At 38.4% G+C, this 16653-nt stretch overlaps 1 protein-coding gene across 2 annotated transcripts; it reads left to right on the forward strand.

Moving 5' to 3' along the window:
* The first annotated feature begins 1816 nt into the window (after positions 1-1816).
* Positions 1817-16159, forward strand: LOC140928356 (cytochrome P450 1A1-like). 2 transcript variants are annotated; one of them, XM_073378095.1, is made up of 2 exons: positions 1817-2022; positions 13696-16159. In XM_073378095.1, exons 1-2 carry the CDS (start codon positions 1866-1868, stop codon positions 15102-15104), a joined length of 1566 nt encoding a protein of 521 aa, XP_073234196.1. In that variant the 5' UTR covers positions 1817-1865; the 3' UTR covers positions 15105-16159. The 2 variants fall into 2 exon arrangements, with proteins under 2 accessions (XP_073234196.1, XP_073234195.1); XM_073378094.1 differs by lacking the exon at positions 1817-2022 and adding an exon at positions 9396-9645.
* The last annotated feature ends 494 nt before the right edge of the window (positions 16160-16653 follow it).

Here is a 16653-nt window from a genome sequence, read left to right on the forward strand (position 1 = left end):
TTAGCGGGCTTAAGTAAAAGTGTTTTTGAGCGACACACGTCAACTTCTTGCATTTTTTGTCACCCTTTTGGCCAAATTTTTGGGGGGAGGAGCGTTAAGTGACTACACTTAAAACAGCTGTGTAGCAGACTACAAATTTTCAAGTAAATCGTCTCTAAGAGTCAATATATTAGCATGGCAAATTTAGTATCGTCAAGGCATTATTCCCCTGACATATTATTTCCCTGTTAATCTCTTTGAAGAGTGTTGTGGTTGGCAGTAAATTAGAGCGTGAGTACATCAGCTTGCCACTCTAGAAAGATTGTTCTCGAACGGAGGTATTTATTACAAGGTAAAGTTTATCATTATTGCGAAATATGTTTCAGTCTATTGTGTTTACAGTGCTAAGTGCATTGTCACTTCTGAGCTTTTCCGCTTGGGAGAAATTGTTTACTAAGGATAAGATGTCTTTACAAATATTGAATTAGAAAAGCGTTCTAGAATAATCGAGTCTTATATTTCTTTATTTTTCAGTGTTACGGTCCCGTTGTGAAATTGTTTTCGAAGTTTCTTCTCTGTTCACTGCTTTGTTCTAGAATGTAGAACAAGACATGACAATAAAGAATATTAGGTACATTATACACTTGTATGATAGGGTAAAATTAGAACACTTTCAGAATCCGACAAAAAGACTTCATTGACCTTTATTCATTAAGCTGTCACTGAGCCGTCTTTTAAAATTCTTTATTCCTTATTAGAAAAGGTATGAATGCTAATTAGTGGAAGAAAAGAGGGCATTGTGGCCTTACTCGAGTTTACACTTTATTTGCTCTAAACCCGCCTAATTGTCTAGCCTTTTCAATGAATAGCTCAATAAAGAGGCTGGCTCTGCAACTAGGCAGATAACGCGGGTCTCGTAAAGATGAGAAACGTTATTGAATCTTTTTTTATTTTTTAACTACGCCATCTTAAGGACTTCTTTGTGAATGTATTGGTAAAATGAGCAGATATTTAACCATACCTGCGGCCTTTCTACCGCCTCGATTGATTTTGCAGAAGAATTCTCTGGCCTGTTCGCCTATCGCTCGACGCGTACCCCTCAAACCAACCACCAGATCTCTTCGCTAAGAGGAACCCATTAAGGTTGAGGATTGTCCAACACATCTCCTCCACGTTTCTGCAGATGGTTCTTTAAAACGCGCAAGGACCATTGTGGTTCAATTGAAGTCCATAACAGGAAGAGGAGATCAATTTTGTTTTAAAGAGTTTTTTTGAAGGGATTAACAAACAAAAACGGATTTTTCTCTCACAAAAGAACATTCAAAGCGACCTTGCCGTGGCCCATTGACCTCACAATGAGATGCAAGGTGGAGTTTTGCTAGCCAGTTACTTAAGTTTACCGTCATTAAGAGCCAAAAGAACGAGATTGCCTGCCCAAAAAGCTTTCCAAACCAGCCCAAGGGCAATAATGACGAAAAACTAACCATTTTGTATCTAACTGGTATTATTATGCACAGCACCGAACAGGAGACCCGTAATTTATGCGCCACGTGTACTCTGCATGTTGGTTCGAGCTTGGGATGCCTGTGGATTCATAATTATAAACGAAATACTCCAATGTTTAAGGCCCTCAGTAATTACGCCCTTCAGCCCTCAAGTCTAGCCAATGAGATTATACTGAGGTATCACCCCTGGAATAATTACCGTATAAAATTTCTGCGGTTTTTACTAAGATACATAGAGCCGTTTCACTGAGGTGTAAAAAAATTGTCTGCATAATAATTATTTCCAGTTAGCCAATTTGAGACCATTTGAAACTTGATCGAAAAACAGCAAGAGGTTCTCGTGAACAAGAGGAAGTTTCTAAGCTAGGCTCTGCCCTCAAAATGATCAACATGAGCTCTTTGTCTCTTGATGTTTCTTCTTTTGAGCCGGTGCTTTTGTTTCTTTGTCTGCTGATTTGCGTGCTCCTCTCTGGAAAAGCAGCTCGGAAGCATTTCTTTCCCAAGCTTCCTCCTGGTCCCTGGGGTTTACCTGTCGTAGGTAAGAGCTTGCTTAATTTTTTTAGTGGAACATTTCTCTCGTGTATTTCCTATATAGTATTATTTTCCTCGGCCTCACTGTTTTACGAATCCAACCATTTTGTACTTGTTTCAGGCTGACATTTATGCATTTTTGTATCGGGAAACTCATATGAAAAAAATCATATAAGTACGCGTTCCAAGACTGCTCCGTTACTTCTGCAATCAGTAGATGATAAGTTAAGAAAAAAACGCTTCGTTTTTCTCTGAAAAACGGCACAAAGGGTTTTCAGTTGCTTTCATTGGTTTATTAACTATCTTAATATTAATATCGACTGCATTTCAGTGGTTCAAATCTTTGCCGTCTACTTAGAAGTTAATCTGTTAAAATGTTCCGATCAGTTAAGAGAAGGCTAAATCATTTTGTAAGAAATGCCTGTAAACTGAAATTAGAGCTTTTAAGAAAATACTGAATGAGCTGAATTTAAAAAAACCGACCAAACTATCAATTGAAACTAACTTGATGCGACAGAGGGGCAATTAATGACCTAAAGAACTGTTCAGACTATTTAAAAACGCCGAAAACCAGGCCTAAATTAAGAAAATCTAAGAATAGTATTGATCAGTGACATTTCAAGAATATTCTGAGCCTGTATAGCCCAAGTTGTATTTAACAACTAAAAAATTTGACTTATTACGCAACAGTCTCCTGCATTGTCTTGGGATCTGTGGCTGTTTACAAAACAAACCGTCCTTTGACAGCAGTTATATGAATTGCTGCACGTCAGAGTTAGTTTAATAAATGACAAGCAGGCAGAACTTTGCAACTTTACTCTTGAAAAGGTGTAAAATGAGTCTGATCTAGTGTCCCTTAAAAATGAATAAGTTTCCGTTGTTAAAAAAGGTCTGTGACGGTATCCGTGAAATAATGTCAAAACATTGGACACTCATTGCGATATCCGACAAGATTTTTTTTTCAGACGTCTCCTATCTATCAATCTGGTCCACCGAAACCCACTTCAAAGGTCCGCTTTTGTCATTCTTCAATATGATTGTATTTGATGCACTTACTTACAGGACTGATCGATAGCAAAGTACACGTAGTGTTAAAAGTAATTTAATCGATCCATTCTCTTGATTTACTATGCAGCGCTTGTTTGGGACGGCGCTCTTTCGAGTATTTAGGCGAGTTTTTTGTACCTAAAGAGTTCGTTACGAATCACATATGGATCGATATGGAATAAGCATTCAAGTATTTTGAACATCTTAACACAATCTTTAATAATCTGCCTATTTCTAAATTCAGGATTTTGTAAATCATTTTCCTATGTTGGTTATATAGTTTTTACATACTCTAAGCAGCAAAAGGATTTCATTCTTTACTCTTTTAAATAGAAACAACAACTTTATTTACATAGAGCCAATCCATTAATTGTCCTCAGAGCTATACAATACTAACATATTACATCAATGTAAATCACGATAAACGAAATTAGTAAATTGTTCTTTATTATGAGCTTCATGCGGACCGGATTCCTTATTTATGCTTCCTTTTAAAGGAGCTGTGTCACAAAATTCAGCCAAGTTAGGAAATTACAAAATGCCCATTAGATTAAGAGAAACATAAAAATAACCGCTCAAAACTTTAAAGAAAGGTTAAAATAACATAACAGAAACAACAGATGCCACGGATGGGCAAAACGGAAGAAGATTGAAACCGACTGAAAACTAGGATTTTTGAAAACTGTTCAGCCTAACAGTTTTTCAAAGTTGATCCCTGCTGCTTGCAACTTCAAACATAATGCTCAGGAGACATATTTGTTTGTCTCGGATCTCTGATTTTGTCATTTACGTGTGATTTCTTCGCTTACTTTAAGTTCCATAGCGAATGAACTGGACTGCCATGACACAGTCCCTTTAATTGTGCTGAAAATATGCACTGTACTGAGTAGCACAAATGAGCTGACTAGCCCCAAATGCGTTAAAAATATTCCATTTGTGTTGTACTGGTTTGACTCAACTGCGAAAAAAATATCCAGGTTACGTCACGTCATATTTAGCTTAGTTCAATTCGGCCCCCAGTTTATCTTTTTGATAACGTGTCTTGATAAAAAGTAAAATATATCGTGATAGCATTCCAGAATATCTGAACTTGAAAAATAGTTTTAGAACTTGATGGCAAATATTCGGTAGAAAATTGGCGAAATAATATAATAGAGCATCATTTTCCAGGGTCCTTTCGTCCACTAAAAAATATTTCTGTTTCAATGGATATTTGGCAATTATTGTACACGGCTATCCCTGATATGAAGAATTATAGCATCTGTTATCAGTACAATTGACGTCAAGTGTATTTATATGGGCAAACATCGTCCAAACCTGGTCAACGCGACTGAGCTGGCTATGAAGAATTAGCAATAGGATTAAAACCAATCAGAAACGGATAAATCTTCTTGAAAAGAAACAAATAATTTAATAAAAATAAATAAATAAATAAATAAATAAATAAATAGACAAAACCTACTGCTGTATGAAAATCGTTTAGCTTTCTGGAAAAAAGGAAGAAGGAGAAGAGGGTGTCTATGTATTTTAATAAGCTAGGAGGCCGTTAAGAGAAAAAAATTGTCGGGTCCAGAGCAAAATCTTCGTAACAGAAAATATAGAACAGTCTATTAAACAGATCAGAGATTCCAAATCTCTTTATCTTTAGCACGTCAGCTACTTTTAAAGCTTTTCAATTCACCTATAAGCCAAACAAAAAAAAAAGCTTTCCGCCGGTTGTTCCAGAAAAATAATCGTCGAGGGTTTAAAAAAAATACAGATCATCCCCAGAAATCTTAACCTTAATTCACTTCCAGGAGTGGCCAATGCCAAAATGGACAAAATTCCAAATTTTATACTACTACATGAAAAATTTTTGCAATTTGTTCTGCCTAGAGTATTGGTTTTTCAGCTTAATTTGAAATATCTACAAGTGAAAATTACAAACCTTTTGCAGGTAGTAGTGTAAACAAATAATATCATGATACGTGATATTTGGCATAAATACTACTCCTGCTATTTCAAAATTTTCTCAAATTTCACTCGCCTAACGGCTCTTAAAATTACGTATAACAATTTCGAAATATCACTCGTGGTATTTATGCCAACTATCACAAAAAATCATGCTATTACCTATACTAACGAGATGAACACTAAAAACTAAGTAGACAATGTCAAAGTAATACCAAAGAGGCGTCATTTAAATGGTCACATGATCGGATTTATTACAGACTCGAGAGTTAGAAAGAAGGACTTGATCATTAGGGACCAGAAGCAAGGACGACGACGACGGCAGTGAAAACGTCGGTAAAAAAGATGAATTTGCGTTCTTTCAAACTTAATCGTGTCTATTTGGACCCGCTTAATATATCAAATGCAGGCGACTTTTCCGGGAGTTATATTCTTAAGGATTTCATTCAGGTTCAAAAAGATGAAGGGAAATTCGTCGTCGTATGTCCATGTCCTCTATAAAACGTCAAATTAGGAGGTTTCACTTCGTAATCGTGCAGTGGACGTCAAAGAAATGTACTAAAAAGCGTGATGCACGCGCAGAGCTGTTGTTTTGATCATTAAACTTTTTGCTTTTTTGAAGTCGTCGTTGTTGTCGTCGTCGTAGTTGCGTCAGCTCTCTATTTACTCTGGGGAGGGGCTTTAAGCAACGACGTTTTTGAGCGACGTACGTCAACCGGAAGTGAGCCTTTTTCTCTTATAATATGCCTTGCGGTACTAAATTTTTATTGATAACTGTGTTTACTCTTATAGAGACGGTCTGCCCGAAAATGTGCTCAAAATCACGGCTCAAGAGTGCAAAAAGTCCACTACCCGTCAACGTGCGTCGCTCAAAAACGTCGCTGCTTAAACTCCCTGGCGCACCAGTACTAGTGACTGGGAACCAGCATAAAATGGTATTACCGTACTGGGCCACTGTTCCAGGGCGCCAAGTGTGAAGGTTGTCTTGCATGCACTCAGAATTTGGTGACTCGTAGCTAGTAACAGGTGTAGCGAGCTTAAGAGAATTATGACGTACCCTCGCTGATAGCGGCGAACGATTTTTCCTCTGCCTTGGCTTTTCATTATAACACGCTTTATACAAGGCGAAGACCCTCAGGATGGTTGCCCGAGGGAGGACGTCCATCGAGACAAACACAAAAAAAATTGCGAGGATAAACTCTCTCCTATCTTGCCGAGCCTCGATTCTATTCATAAAAGAAAATCTTGCTCGCAGTTTAGACATGGGTCCATTGTATTATTAGGTCGTTATTATTTTACACTGAAAATTCAATTAACTTTGTTGCTCATTTACAAAATGGAAAGAACCCCGCTGAGAGTAAATATCTATTTTTTGACTCAGGTGACTATAAATGTTGAACATGCTGTGACCTGGTGCAAGGTAGATCCCAAAATAGCCCTTTTTATTCCGATCATGGGAAAAAAATACTTTTGCATTGCGTAATAGTGCCATTGTTTCAAAGGTGAAAGACTTCCTAATTAACTATCAGTCATTTTTTTAAGTCTGCAACTTCTTCTGTACAAGATCCGAGGTCATTTTTTGTATAAAATATCACGCAGTAAAGGTGAAAACTAATTGTATGAAAAGGTATGGTGTGCAAAGAGAAACAGAGAAAGGACAAAGAAAAGCAAAATTTGAAGGGACCTGAAAGAAAACATCCTACAGCCTTAGGCCCAAACAAAAAGCTATCAATCACTTGTAACTGGAAACTGAAATTCTTGGGGGAGAGTTTGAGTTTTTAGACAAGGACAATATCATGTTCCAGAATTTTAGATCACAGTGAAACGCTAACGACCCTAGTGGAGCGTGAGAACCAAGCACCTTCAAGTCGTTTTCAGGTTCGGGCGATTTTATATGAAGGCCCGGCGACGAGAACTAATAATTAAATGCCATAAGGACTTGTTTTTAAACTTATGAAAAACTCCTACTTCACAATGATCAATGACGAGTACGTACATTTGTAAGGACCTCAAATCACGACCACACCCAAATCTAGTTGAAGTGTATAACATTACATAATCAAGCTTAAAAATATCATAGACCTACAAATTAACAAAAATAGCCGTTGCATCACGTCGGGCGCAGAATTGAAACTTGGTTAAATTGCATGGGTCGAGCCGGATGCCCTTTTCTTTCCAAACTTTGCTCGGCTCAGTTCCTCTGGTAGCCTTGCAAACGTGAAGCACGAAATCACGAGGCTCAAGTAGAGTTTTTATTGCATGGTTGACATCTTAAAGCGGGTTAGAGGGATTACAGTCAGGCAGGAGTAGCCAGCTTGAATTTAACTTACATGAGAAGAAGCAATTACTTGTTGTCTGACAAAGATAAATGATAGTTTCAGCAAATCATAACTTATAAGATTACAGATGCTACCTAGCGCACTCTGATTCATCAAATTGTTGCTAGCATATATTTTAAAATGATTCAAATAACTGGGTCTAAACTCCGCTTGCCCATGAGGATATTAAATATAAAGCGATGGATGTGACGGCACTCGACCGTCTACAAATTAAAGAATAGAGCCTCAATGACTCGCACTATTGGAGGCTGTATGTAGACAATCGAAACACGTCCGGTAATGGGAAAATCGATAACAATTGAAAGTGCAGGGTTAACGTTAACTATCATGTTTGGATCATTGATTTTTGCTTTGTCCTTCTGCACAATAACAGATAGCTCAACAGTCAAGTCAATTAACTCATTTTGATGATTATTGGAAGAAAAAGAGATATCTAGTACGCATTGTGCCAGCTAAGAATTACAGTTGGGGTAAAACCCACCCAAGTACGAAAAACGTCATCACAAATAAACCAGTTTTTCCTTAACATTTGCCAAATCATTTCCCAAATGAAGACGTTTCGAAGCAACAGATCTAGATGTCACCGTGACTTGAACCAAACTTAAAATTCCAGACACATTTCAGAAATCTTTTTTGGAAAGAGTAAAGGTTATCTTTTGATCTTTTCGTTCTAGAATGATCTTTCCGGCTTATCTAGTGTTTAGCTAATGATCCTCTTTGCGCCTTTATATTCCCTGCAGCCCACCCTTGCAGTGCTTCAACAAGGAAACAACTTTATTGACCTCAATTGGACTTGTTATTGAGGCTTTCCAGTCAGCTTTGAGGCAAGTCCAGTAGTAACAGTCTTTTGGTACACAAAAGCGCGTTCACCTCTTTGTCATTATGCGACAGACAAATTGCTGCTTTTGACCTTCTTGTGAACAAGCGCGTGGCAAAGAGTTTATCGTAGAGACCCAAATTGGGTAAAGGACCACCTTTTATCACCATTGTTTTTAAGAAAGGAAAAAAATTCATTCAAGCTAGCTTTCAATTGAATCGACAGATGTTTTTAAATTCATAGTCTGGGTTACTATTTACAATATGATAACTGGCAAATATTGCCCTTGAGGGAATAATTCAGGAAAGTTTTGACATCTTAAAACTGCAGGCACAAATGGTACCACTACATAGGCTACAAGTACTCGACTACAGGGGTCCAGAACGACATAGGACAGCTGGTGTTTAAGTTGGACTTTTGCGTCCAAGATTTTCCAACAAATCATTTGGAGCGACCAACGAATTTATTCCGTCTCATTATTTAACGTTCACTTACTTGCATGACCAAAGCCTGCCCAAAGATTTGTAGGTCTTAATAGTTGGTAATCCGTGTCACATGGATGGCACGTGTGCGTGAAGTCAGCCCGAATAACCTTCAACCTTCACTGCAACTAACAAACTTCTCAACCAATCACTTCACTCGTCACATAAGCAGTGCTACCACATCGCTTACTCCAATTATCTTCACTTCAAATAACTTTGCAAAAAAATAGCCAAGGCTGTTGACCAAAATTGATATTCAGTCGGGCAGATAAGCTGGGTTATTTTTGTGTATTTCCCTGTGACCCTAGGGCTGTCTAATCAAATTTCTCAGCACGAATACTTCAAAAATAGCACAGACCATTGTGATCTTTTGTAGAAATTATTGGTATGTCTTTGAAGATTCAAACTATCATAAGGTGAAAAGAGTAACATTACTTTGCGCAACTGAATTATTTCTGAATTCTTTTTCATTTGATTTGGTAACCTCGTTTAAACTCTATTAATTGCTTTTCAGAAGAAGCGAGCTAACTATGTGAAGTGCCGATAAAGTTAAGTGTACTTTATTAGAAGCACGTCCCGAGGTAGCATACACCGGAGAATACAAAGAGCACTCACTCAAAACGTGCGCTAATAAATTACCGTCTTCTTATTGACCCGAAAATAAAAGCGTGATAATAGCCATCAATAACTAGTGGGTCAATCAGGTGTGTAAACAATTTGTCGCATATTTATACTCAATCTCAATTCCTCTTGAGACCATATGAACCTTGGACGCCGGCGATACAGGGTGTTAACACGAACACTGTATACAATTGTTCACTTTTCTCCCGTTCAAGCTGTCAGGATGAGCCTTCTGTTTGCCACTGAAGATTTTTCCACTTTTGGGCAGATTTTGCTACTTTGCTTGCTGATTTGTGTGTTTCTCTCTGGAAAAGCCATTTGGGAACATTCTTTTTCAAAGCTTCCTCCCGGGCCCTGGGGTCTGCCTTTGATAGGTAAGAACTGAGATTTCTTCCTTAAATCGTCAAATTCCTGGCTTTATGCTTTAGAGAATCATCAATAATAACCAAATCGACAAAAGGACTATTCACAAGTTTTAAAGTCACTACTAGCGCTCCTTTCAAAAGTTTAAATTCCGTAACATGAAAACTAGAGGCCGAATATAGTTAACTTAACGACATCGGCACAAAGACACTGAAAGCAATTCCCGAGAAACAACTGAGAAACTAACGTTTTGATTTTCATGTACTTGTAAGCTGTTAAAAAAATGTCACGTCTGTAGTTTATCTAAAATACCAAGTTTGCAGTCAGATTTGTTTCTGAGCAGGTTCTTCACAAACTCTGTGGTTTTGTTAAGCTCACACCAACGTCCCGCTCTCTGAACAAACCTTCCAAATTAAATTTATTCCTGAGTTCGATAAAATTGTAAAACATGAAAACTCTAACATTGTTCTGAAGAAAAAATTGTCGGCAAGAAAGGGTCTTTGTTCTCAACTGATAAAACTGCATAATGAATGTATAATTAGGAGGCCGGTCCATTGCATGACACGAGCGTACAAGTAAGGTGAATATTGCGTGCTCTCAGCGAAGTACAATAGTGACGAGGCATCCTTTATTTTCAGTGACAGTTTTTTTTTCAGCAGCTAGAATTGACCAAATATGCCTGACGTATTATTTTTATTTTGAAGAGATGGAACAATATGCCATCATCCCATTATTACTTAGCAAGTTGTTCTCTGAGAACTGGTTCGTATATTATTTTAGAAGAAGAAATGAGCGATATATCCGTTTTACAAAGAAGACCCATTGACAAAAAATAAGAGTAAAAAAATCCGTGAATTCTTTGTAAAGGTACTGAGAATGAAATTAAGACCAACAGAACTTTCCGCTTTGCACACAGGTTTGAAAGTTACATCTACCTAATAAGGTTCCGTTGGGGAGCAAAAAGATTAAGGGTACGAAGGGAATCCAAGTTAGGTAGAAGCAGCTGGTCCGGACGCCACATTCACAAAGCTAGCAAATTTGCAAACAAAAGCAAAAAAAAAAATAAGAAAATTGACTTGAGCCCCTTGAGACAGATGTTATTTACTTAGAAAAACAAGACGAGCTAGTTAAACTTTGTAAATATAGGAGATTAAACTCGTTAACACAAGAGTGCTTCCGCATGAACAAATTTATTTAAAAACACAGGAGTCTGCAAGAGCCAAGAAAGAATTTTCATAACTGATAACTATTTTAACGCTCCAGCGGAAAAATGACCGTAACAAAAAACAACATTAGGGCACCATGCTGCTGTTTTTTCTCTTATTTAGTCTACTCCCGTTGATGTATTCGTCTAAGAAAAAAAGGTTCTTTTTTTCTTTTGTGAAAAACGCTTCCACGAGATCCCTCGCTGAGTAGTATATTAATCCATTTGCTACAGTTTTTAAAGCCTGGGATCTCGGAGTCTCAATAGGCACACTCAAGCGGGGCGCACGCCCGTGCTGCGTAAAAAAATTACTTATTTGTCTTGAAGACTCAGTTGTCGGCTGACCTTTCGAAAAACTTATTTCCGTCATCTTCGCCTCATATAGTTACCTCATATAGTTGTTGCAGCCATTTATAATAAATACACCTTTGAGTTTGTCCATTTCCCGTGACATTGCTCTTTATATTAAAAGCGTCACTTCTCACCGTAATTGTCACCCACTTTTACTGAACAGCTCTTTACGAATTTATTACTGAGAGCCTTCTCGTTGTTCTCCTAAACATCATAGATGCAGTTTAAGGGTCACGAAAATGTGAGATATTCTCATACCTTCCGTCACTATGTTCGTCATGTTCCAAGCCAAATATTTTAGGGGTCCCCTGTAACGAACAAAATCGTGAAATGCGACTCAAATTCCGTGCTTCACACGACGACACTGAATGGGACAGTCATCTAGAAAGTTTATTAATAAGCCCTTCACGAATTATAGAAATTTCTACGGAAGATTTACTTTTTCGAACAGTTATTGCACCTGTGTTTTGTTCCATGATTTCTTAACACGGGAAAAGAACGCACACGACGCACCGGTCCAGCTGAGTCTGTTTAAAATATGAGGAAATCTTACCAGAGATTTAACCGCTGGGGTTGAAAAAGATTTATTTGAGTCTATACATCGCCATTTCAGCGGATTTCTGAAGGAACTGAGAGGCTACGGAATGCCGCCCACTAAGACCTGCGTAGTTTGCAAGACGGTTCAGGAGACTTGACCTTCAATTTTCCTTAAGAACTCTAATTGTGGCGAACACTATAGAGATTTGAAAAGCCAATAAAAAAGGAAGCTTAAAAGAAATAAAGGATAGTGGGCACTTTATTGACATTAAAATTAAATTAGACGCAATACTAACTTAGCGTAGCGCTTTTAAACTGTGCTTTAGAAAGTCTCTCTAATAAAGCACTATTTGCTGACTACTACGAAGTAATCCAAAGAAATCAACAGACTGTGAAGAATGACCGATTTTAAAACGTTTGTTGTTCATCGGATTTCGTTTTGCAAACTAACACAAGTTTCTCCAATAACGTTGTATCGTGTGTGACAGCTTTTGCGACATCATCGAACTTACCAACCGCAAAGATTAGTAAACATGACGGTGCAAACCTCAGCTGAACAAAATGTGGGAAACCGAGCAATTAAGTGGCTACCACACATCTGTAGTAATTAGTTCAATCCTGAGTTACAAAATTTTGTAAGCCCTGCTGGTTGACCTTAAACAAGAGAAGCTGATATCAATGGTCTATTATCTTTACGTTTATTGCATATTATCAAACATACCCACAACAAAAGAACAATTGTCAATGTATAGTGGCAACCTTATTTATATTGCACGCATCGCTTAAGCCGTTACTAATTTCAGAGACGTCAAGGGCATATCGTGCCAGTTTCCTTAAGTTCAGGGAGATTACGAAGCGACATCGACCAAAACCGCTTCCTATATGAAACTAGAAAAAAAATCGTGCATTCTAGTATCAATAGGCTCCAGACAATGGGTTTCCTGAATTTTTGTGTAGGTTATATTGTCACCACAGATTGGCGTTCCTGAAAAAGAGGTGTTCTTTTTAAGCCTTTTGAACGAAACTCACGGGTTGCTTACGGCGCCTTTTTTCAAGGGCGTTCCTTTTCATACTCTCTTATCGTATAGCATGAAAGATATCGATACTGAAAATTGTTGTTTGCATTACGGCTTTGCTGTTAAAGAATATGATTGACCACGACTTGGCCCCTTTCATAAGCAGTTCCTTTATGAATACAACGCGTGACTTTTGCCTTAGCAAAGAAAACAACATCTACTCAAGTCGGCCCCGAAGTACCGGTTTGAAAAAGAAAAAAATTAAAGGAAAAGCAAATATTATGCAATCAATAAAAAAGTGATTTGCTTTGGCTTAGCCCCTTTCCTAAGATTTCTTAACAGCTTCAACGCGTGACTTTTGCCAAAGGAAAGAAAACAACGTCTATTTATATCCACCCCGGAGGGCCTTTTTTTAAAAATGAAAAAAAAGGGTAGAGGTAATGTTATGTAATCAGCCGAAACACAAAAAGGAAGGTTAAACAGCTCTGAGATAGGCAAAATAGCACATACAGACGTCGCACAATAAGCGATTCCTTGACTAACTCTGGGATATATCATTCTGTGTTCATTCCTGGGACAGGTTCTCTTTTGACATGATGTTAAAATTTCAAGATATTCGCAATAGCGTCACAATGTCGTCTCTTTCCTTTTCTCAATTTTGTATTTCTACTACTTCCTGTTTTTCTCTAGCTCCACACTCCGATGAGACATTCTCAATACCGCTTACCGGTTAAACTAATTGTGTCCTACAACTAGCCAGCAAGCTAGTTTTTCACGCTCTTTTGTTGATTCAGATAAAAAACGCTTTCCCAACAGTTTCACACAACAACGACACGTTTGTCATAAATATCATGAGATCCCTCCAGGCTATATTCAACAATTTCACAGTTGCAATAAGTCAGCTTTCGACATTTTCGGTATTTCAATTAATACACTCTTATTATTATTCTTAGGGTCATGTTTCCGCTTAGGAAAGAACCCACATCTTGACTTCACAAAAATGGCCCAGAAATATGGCGATGTATTCAGTCTAATGCTTGGAAATCGTTTGGTGGTAGTGCTGAACGGATTCAACGCCATCGAAGAAGCCTTGATCAAGCAGTCGACTGCCTTTGCTGGACGGCCACAATTGCACACCTTCAAGCTGGCCAATCGAACAGATAGCAGCATCACGCTCACGGATTACTCACCTCGTTGGCGTCTTTCTCGAAAGATCGGTGTTAGTGCGATCCAGAACTTCGTGAAGGACAAAGATACCCTGGGACAGAAACTGCTTCAGGAATCTCAACGCCTGGTTCACTGTCTCAAGCAGCAGAAAGGAAAACCCGTAGATGTTCACCTACCTCTGCAGTGCGCTACCTCCAACATAATAACCGATGCACTGTTCGGAGTCAGCTGGTCATACAGCAACAAAGCTGTCCATAACATGCTTCAACTGGCCGATAACTTCCGAGTTGCTATAACAGGTTGCAGTCATGTTGATTTCCTGCCATTGCTAAAACATTTGCCTAGTAAAGCGCTTTCAGATCTTACCGCTGCAGTCAAATCTGTGTTGGATGTCATTTCCCAGTTGTATGCCAAAAATACAGAGACTTATGTTGAGGGACAAGTTCGTAACATCGCAGACAGTATTATCAACGTCGTCGAAAAGGAAACTGAAAAAGAAAGAGAAAATCGTCCACAAGGAGAGGACACGTTAAGTATGGCTCCTCTGCTTAGTGACGAACAGATTATCCGTGTGTTGGGAGATTTATTTGGTGCTGGGTTTGACACTTCGGCCATTACTCTTCACTGGAGTTTGGCATACCTCACTAAATATCCCGAGATCCAGACCCAGATACAGGAAGAATTAGACCTCGTGATCGGCCGAGAACGCCTGCCCACTCTCCAAGACATGCCATCACTTCCCTTCTTTCAAGCAGCAGTCTACGAACTGTTTAGAGTGACTTCTATCGCTCCTCTTTCCGTTCTACGCTCCACGACCGTTGAAACAAACATCCGGGATTTCACCATCCCTAAAGATACGGTCGTCATGGTCAATCTGTGGTCAGTGCATCGCGATCCAGAAATCTGGAAAGATCCAGATGTCTTCGATCCTAGACGTTTCCTGGATGGAGCAGGACAAGTGATCGATCCCAAGTTCTTCCGAGGATTTATGCCGTTCTCCTGCGGTCGTCGCAAATGTCCTGGTGATGTTCTGGCCACCAAACAAGTTTCTGTCCTGCTTGCCGCATTGCTTCACAGCTTCCGCTTCACTCAGGATGGTTTGCCAGCCGACTATAAGGGCATTAATCTTCAGGGTGAATTTGGTCTTACCTTGGTGCCACAGAAGTTTTACGTGAAAATAGAAGAACGAAATTGAAAAGAACTCTGGCAAACAAACACTTATTAGAAACTTATCGTTGGTTATTTGAGTGTTGAATTAGCTTGATGTGGTGCTTTTTTATAAATTCAGAGTAGAATTTTGGCATCAGCGTCAAAAAGTGTTTAAAGATCGTTAAAAGACAAGCGGTACGTTTAGTTTTGATGTTAAAGACCGTCTTCTCTTTCAGCTACTTAATCTATAAATGTACTCTAAACAAGATTATAGACATTTTAAATTATTTTCCAGTTTAAAGTGTTTCGTTTATCATCTGACTCATGGTTGGCACTTAGATATTGATCGCGACGTTTCAACCGCGTACTGCAGGTCTTCATCGCTGACGTGATAGTGTCGATTTACCAAGTAGGACAATTTTAGAGTTTTTCTGACACGTTACAAGGCTTCCTTTAATTCTAAGGGCTGCATCAAGGAGCACTAAAATCTCAGATTTTCAGGCAGGAATCTTGTATCATTGGTCATTGGGATACTTTTCTCTTACAACAAGGTAACAGCCTCGTCATGCAAATTAGCGGGCAGTGGGTGCCTGTCACCACTTAATAGATCAAATATAGGACTAGGCAACTGTTTGCAACGAACAGTCCTCCTTTCCGTCTTAAGCAAAGACCCCATGTACTGAATGCGTTGGTTATAACATTCACAATTTAAATTATATTTCCCCACTGGAATTTTGTACGAAAGATATCGAGACAATCATTTTCTATTTACTATTTTTTCAAGCTAAATTGTGATATTTTGATTCATTATGCAATTACCACATTCTGTAATTATTTTGTTACAATAAAAACACATATATTTTAAAAGAATGTCCTTTCCAACACTACAGCAGAGTGAGAAAGTTAAATCGGATGGTCACTATTATTCAGGTTAAATTGTTCTCAGGCTATAGGTAGAAAAGTAAAGAAATAAATATAAAAGTTATAACTGAAAAGTTGAAAAAACAGAAAGAGGGAGAGGGAGGGGGCTGCCTCGACTAGACGGGAAAAACTCTAACTTGAACATTTTTACGCCGCATCAGTTTCCATCCTGGCCATCGAAAGCCCAAGAAATACTTTTTAATTAGTAATGCCAAAAACTCGGATATCCAATACATTAGAAACCGTGTATGATAATGCAATCTATAGTAAATAAAAGTTGTACGAGAATGGTCCTAACGCGGTTGTTGTCAATTTGATATCTGCCGTAAAAACCTCTCCTTACACTACCTGATTGACTTTCCTAGCATAAACGGTCCTTCAAAAATTTTATGTTGCTTGTCGATGTATGACTAATTACATCGATGTACTATAGACCGGCATATTTTATTTAAGCGGAAACGGAGGCTCAAACCTACTTTCCTGCATCAGCGCTTTCTTGAGCCTGTCACACGTTACACAGTTTTACAAAAGCACTTTGCTCTACTCACAATACACGTGAACACCCTAATTGCATAACAGCTTTATTACTTAATCGAAAATCACACCGTGATAAATCAATAAGGTTCAATAAAATGTAAACAATATTTATCGGCTTCATACATAAAGACCCTGAA

The sequence above is a fragment of the Porites lutea genome, chromosome 2 (assembly GCF_958299795.1).
Source record: "Porites lutea chromosome 2, jaPorLute2.1, whole genome shotgun sequence".
Taxonomy (NCBI): domain Eukaryota; kingdom Metazoa; phylum Cnidaria; class Anthozoa; order Scleractinia; family Poritidae; genus Porites; species Porites lutea.

Bases quoted from the DNA above. Each gene is read 5' to 3' on its own strand.
- LOC140928356 (XM_073378094.1), top strand. From the start codon at position 9,411: ATGAACCTTGGACGCCGGCGATACAGGGTGTTAACACGAACACTGTAT. The intron at 9,646-13,695 runs GTAAGAACTGAG...TATTATTCTTAG, and splicing joins CTGGGGTCTGCCTTTGATAG to GGTCATGTTTCCGCTTAGGA.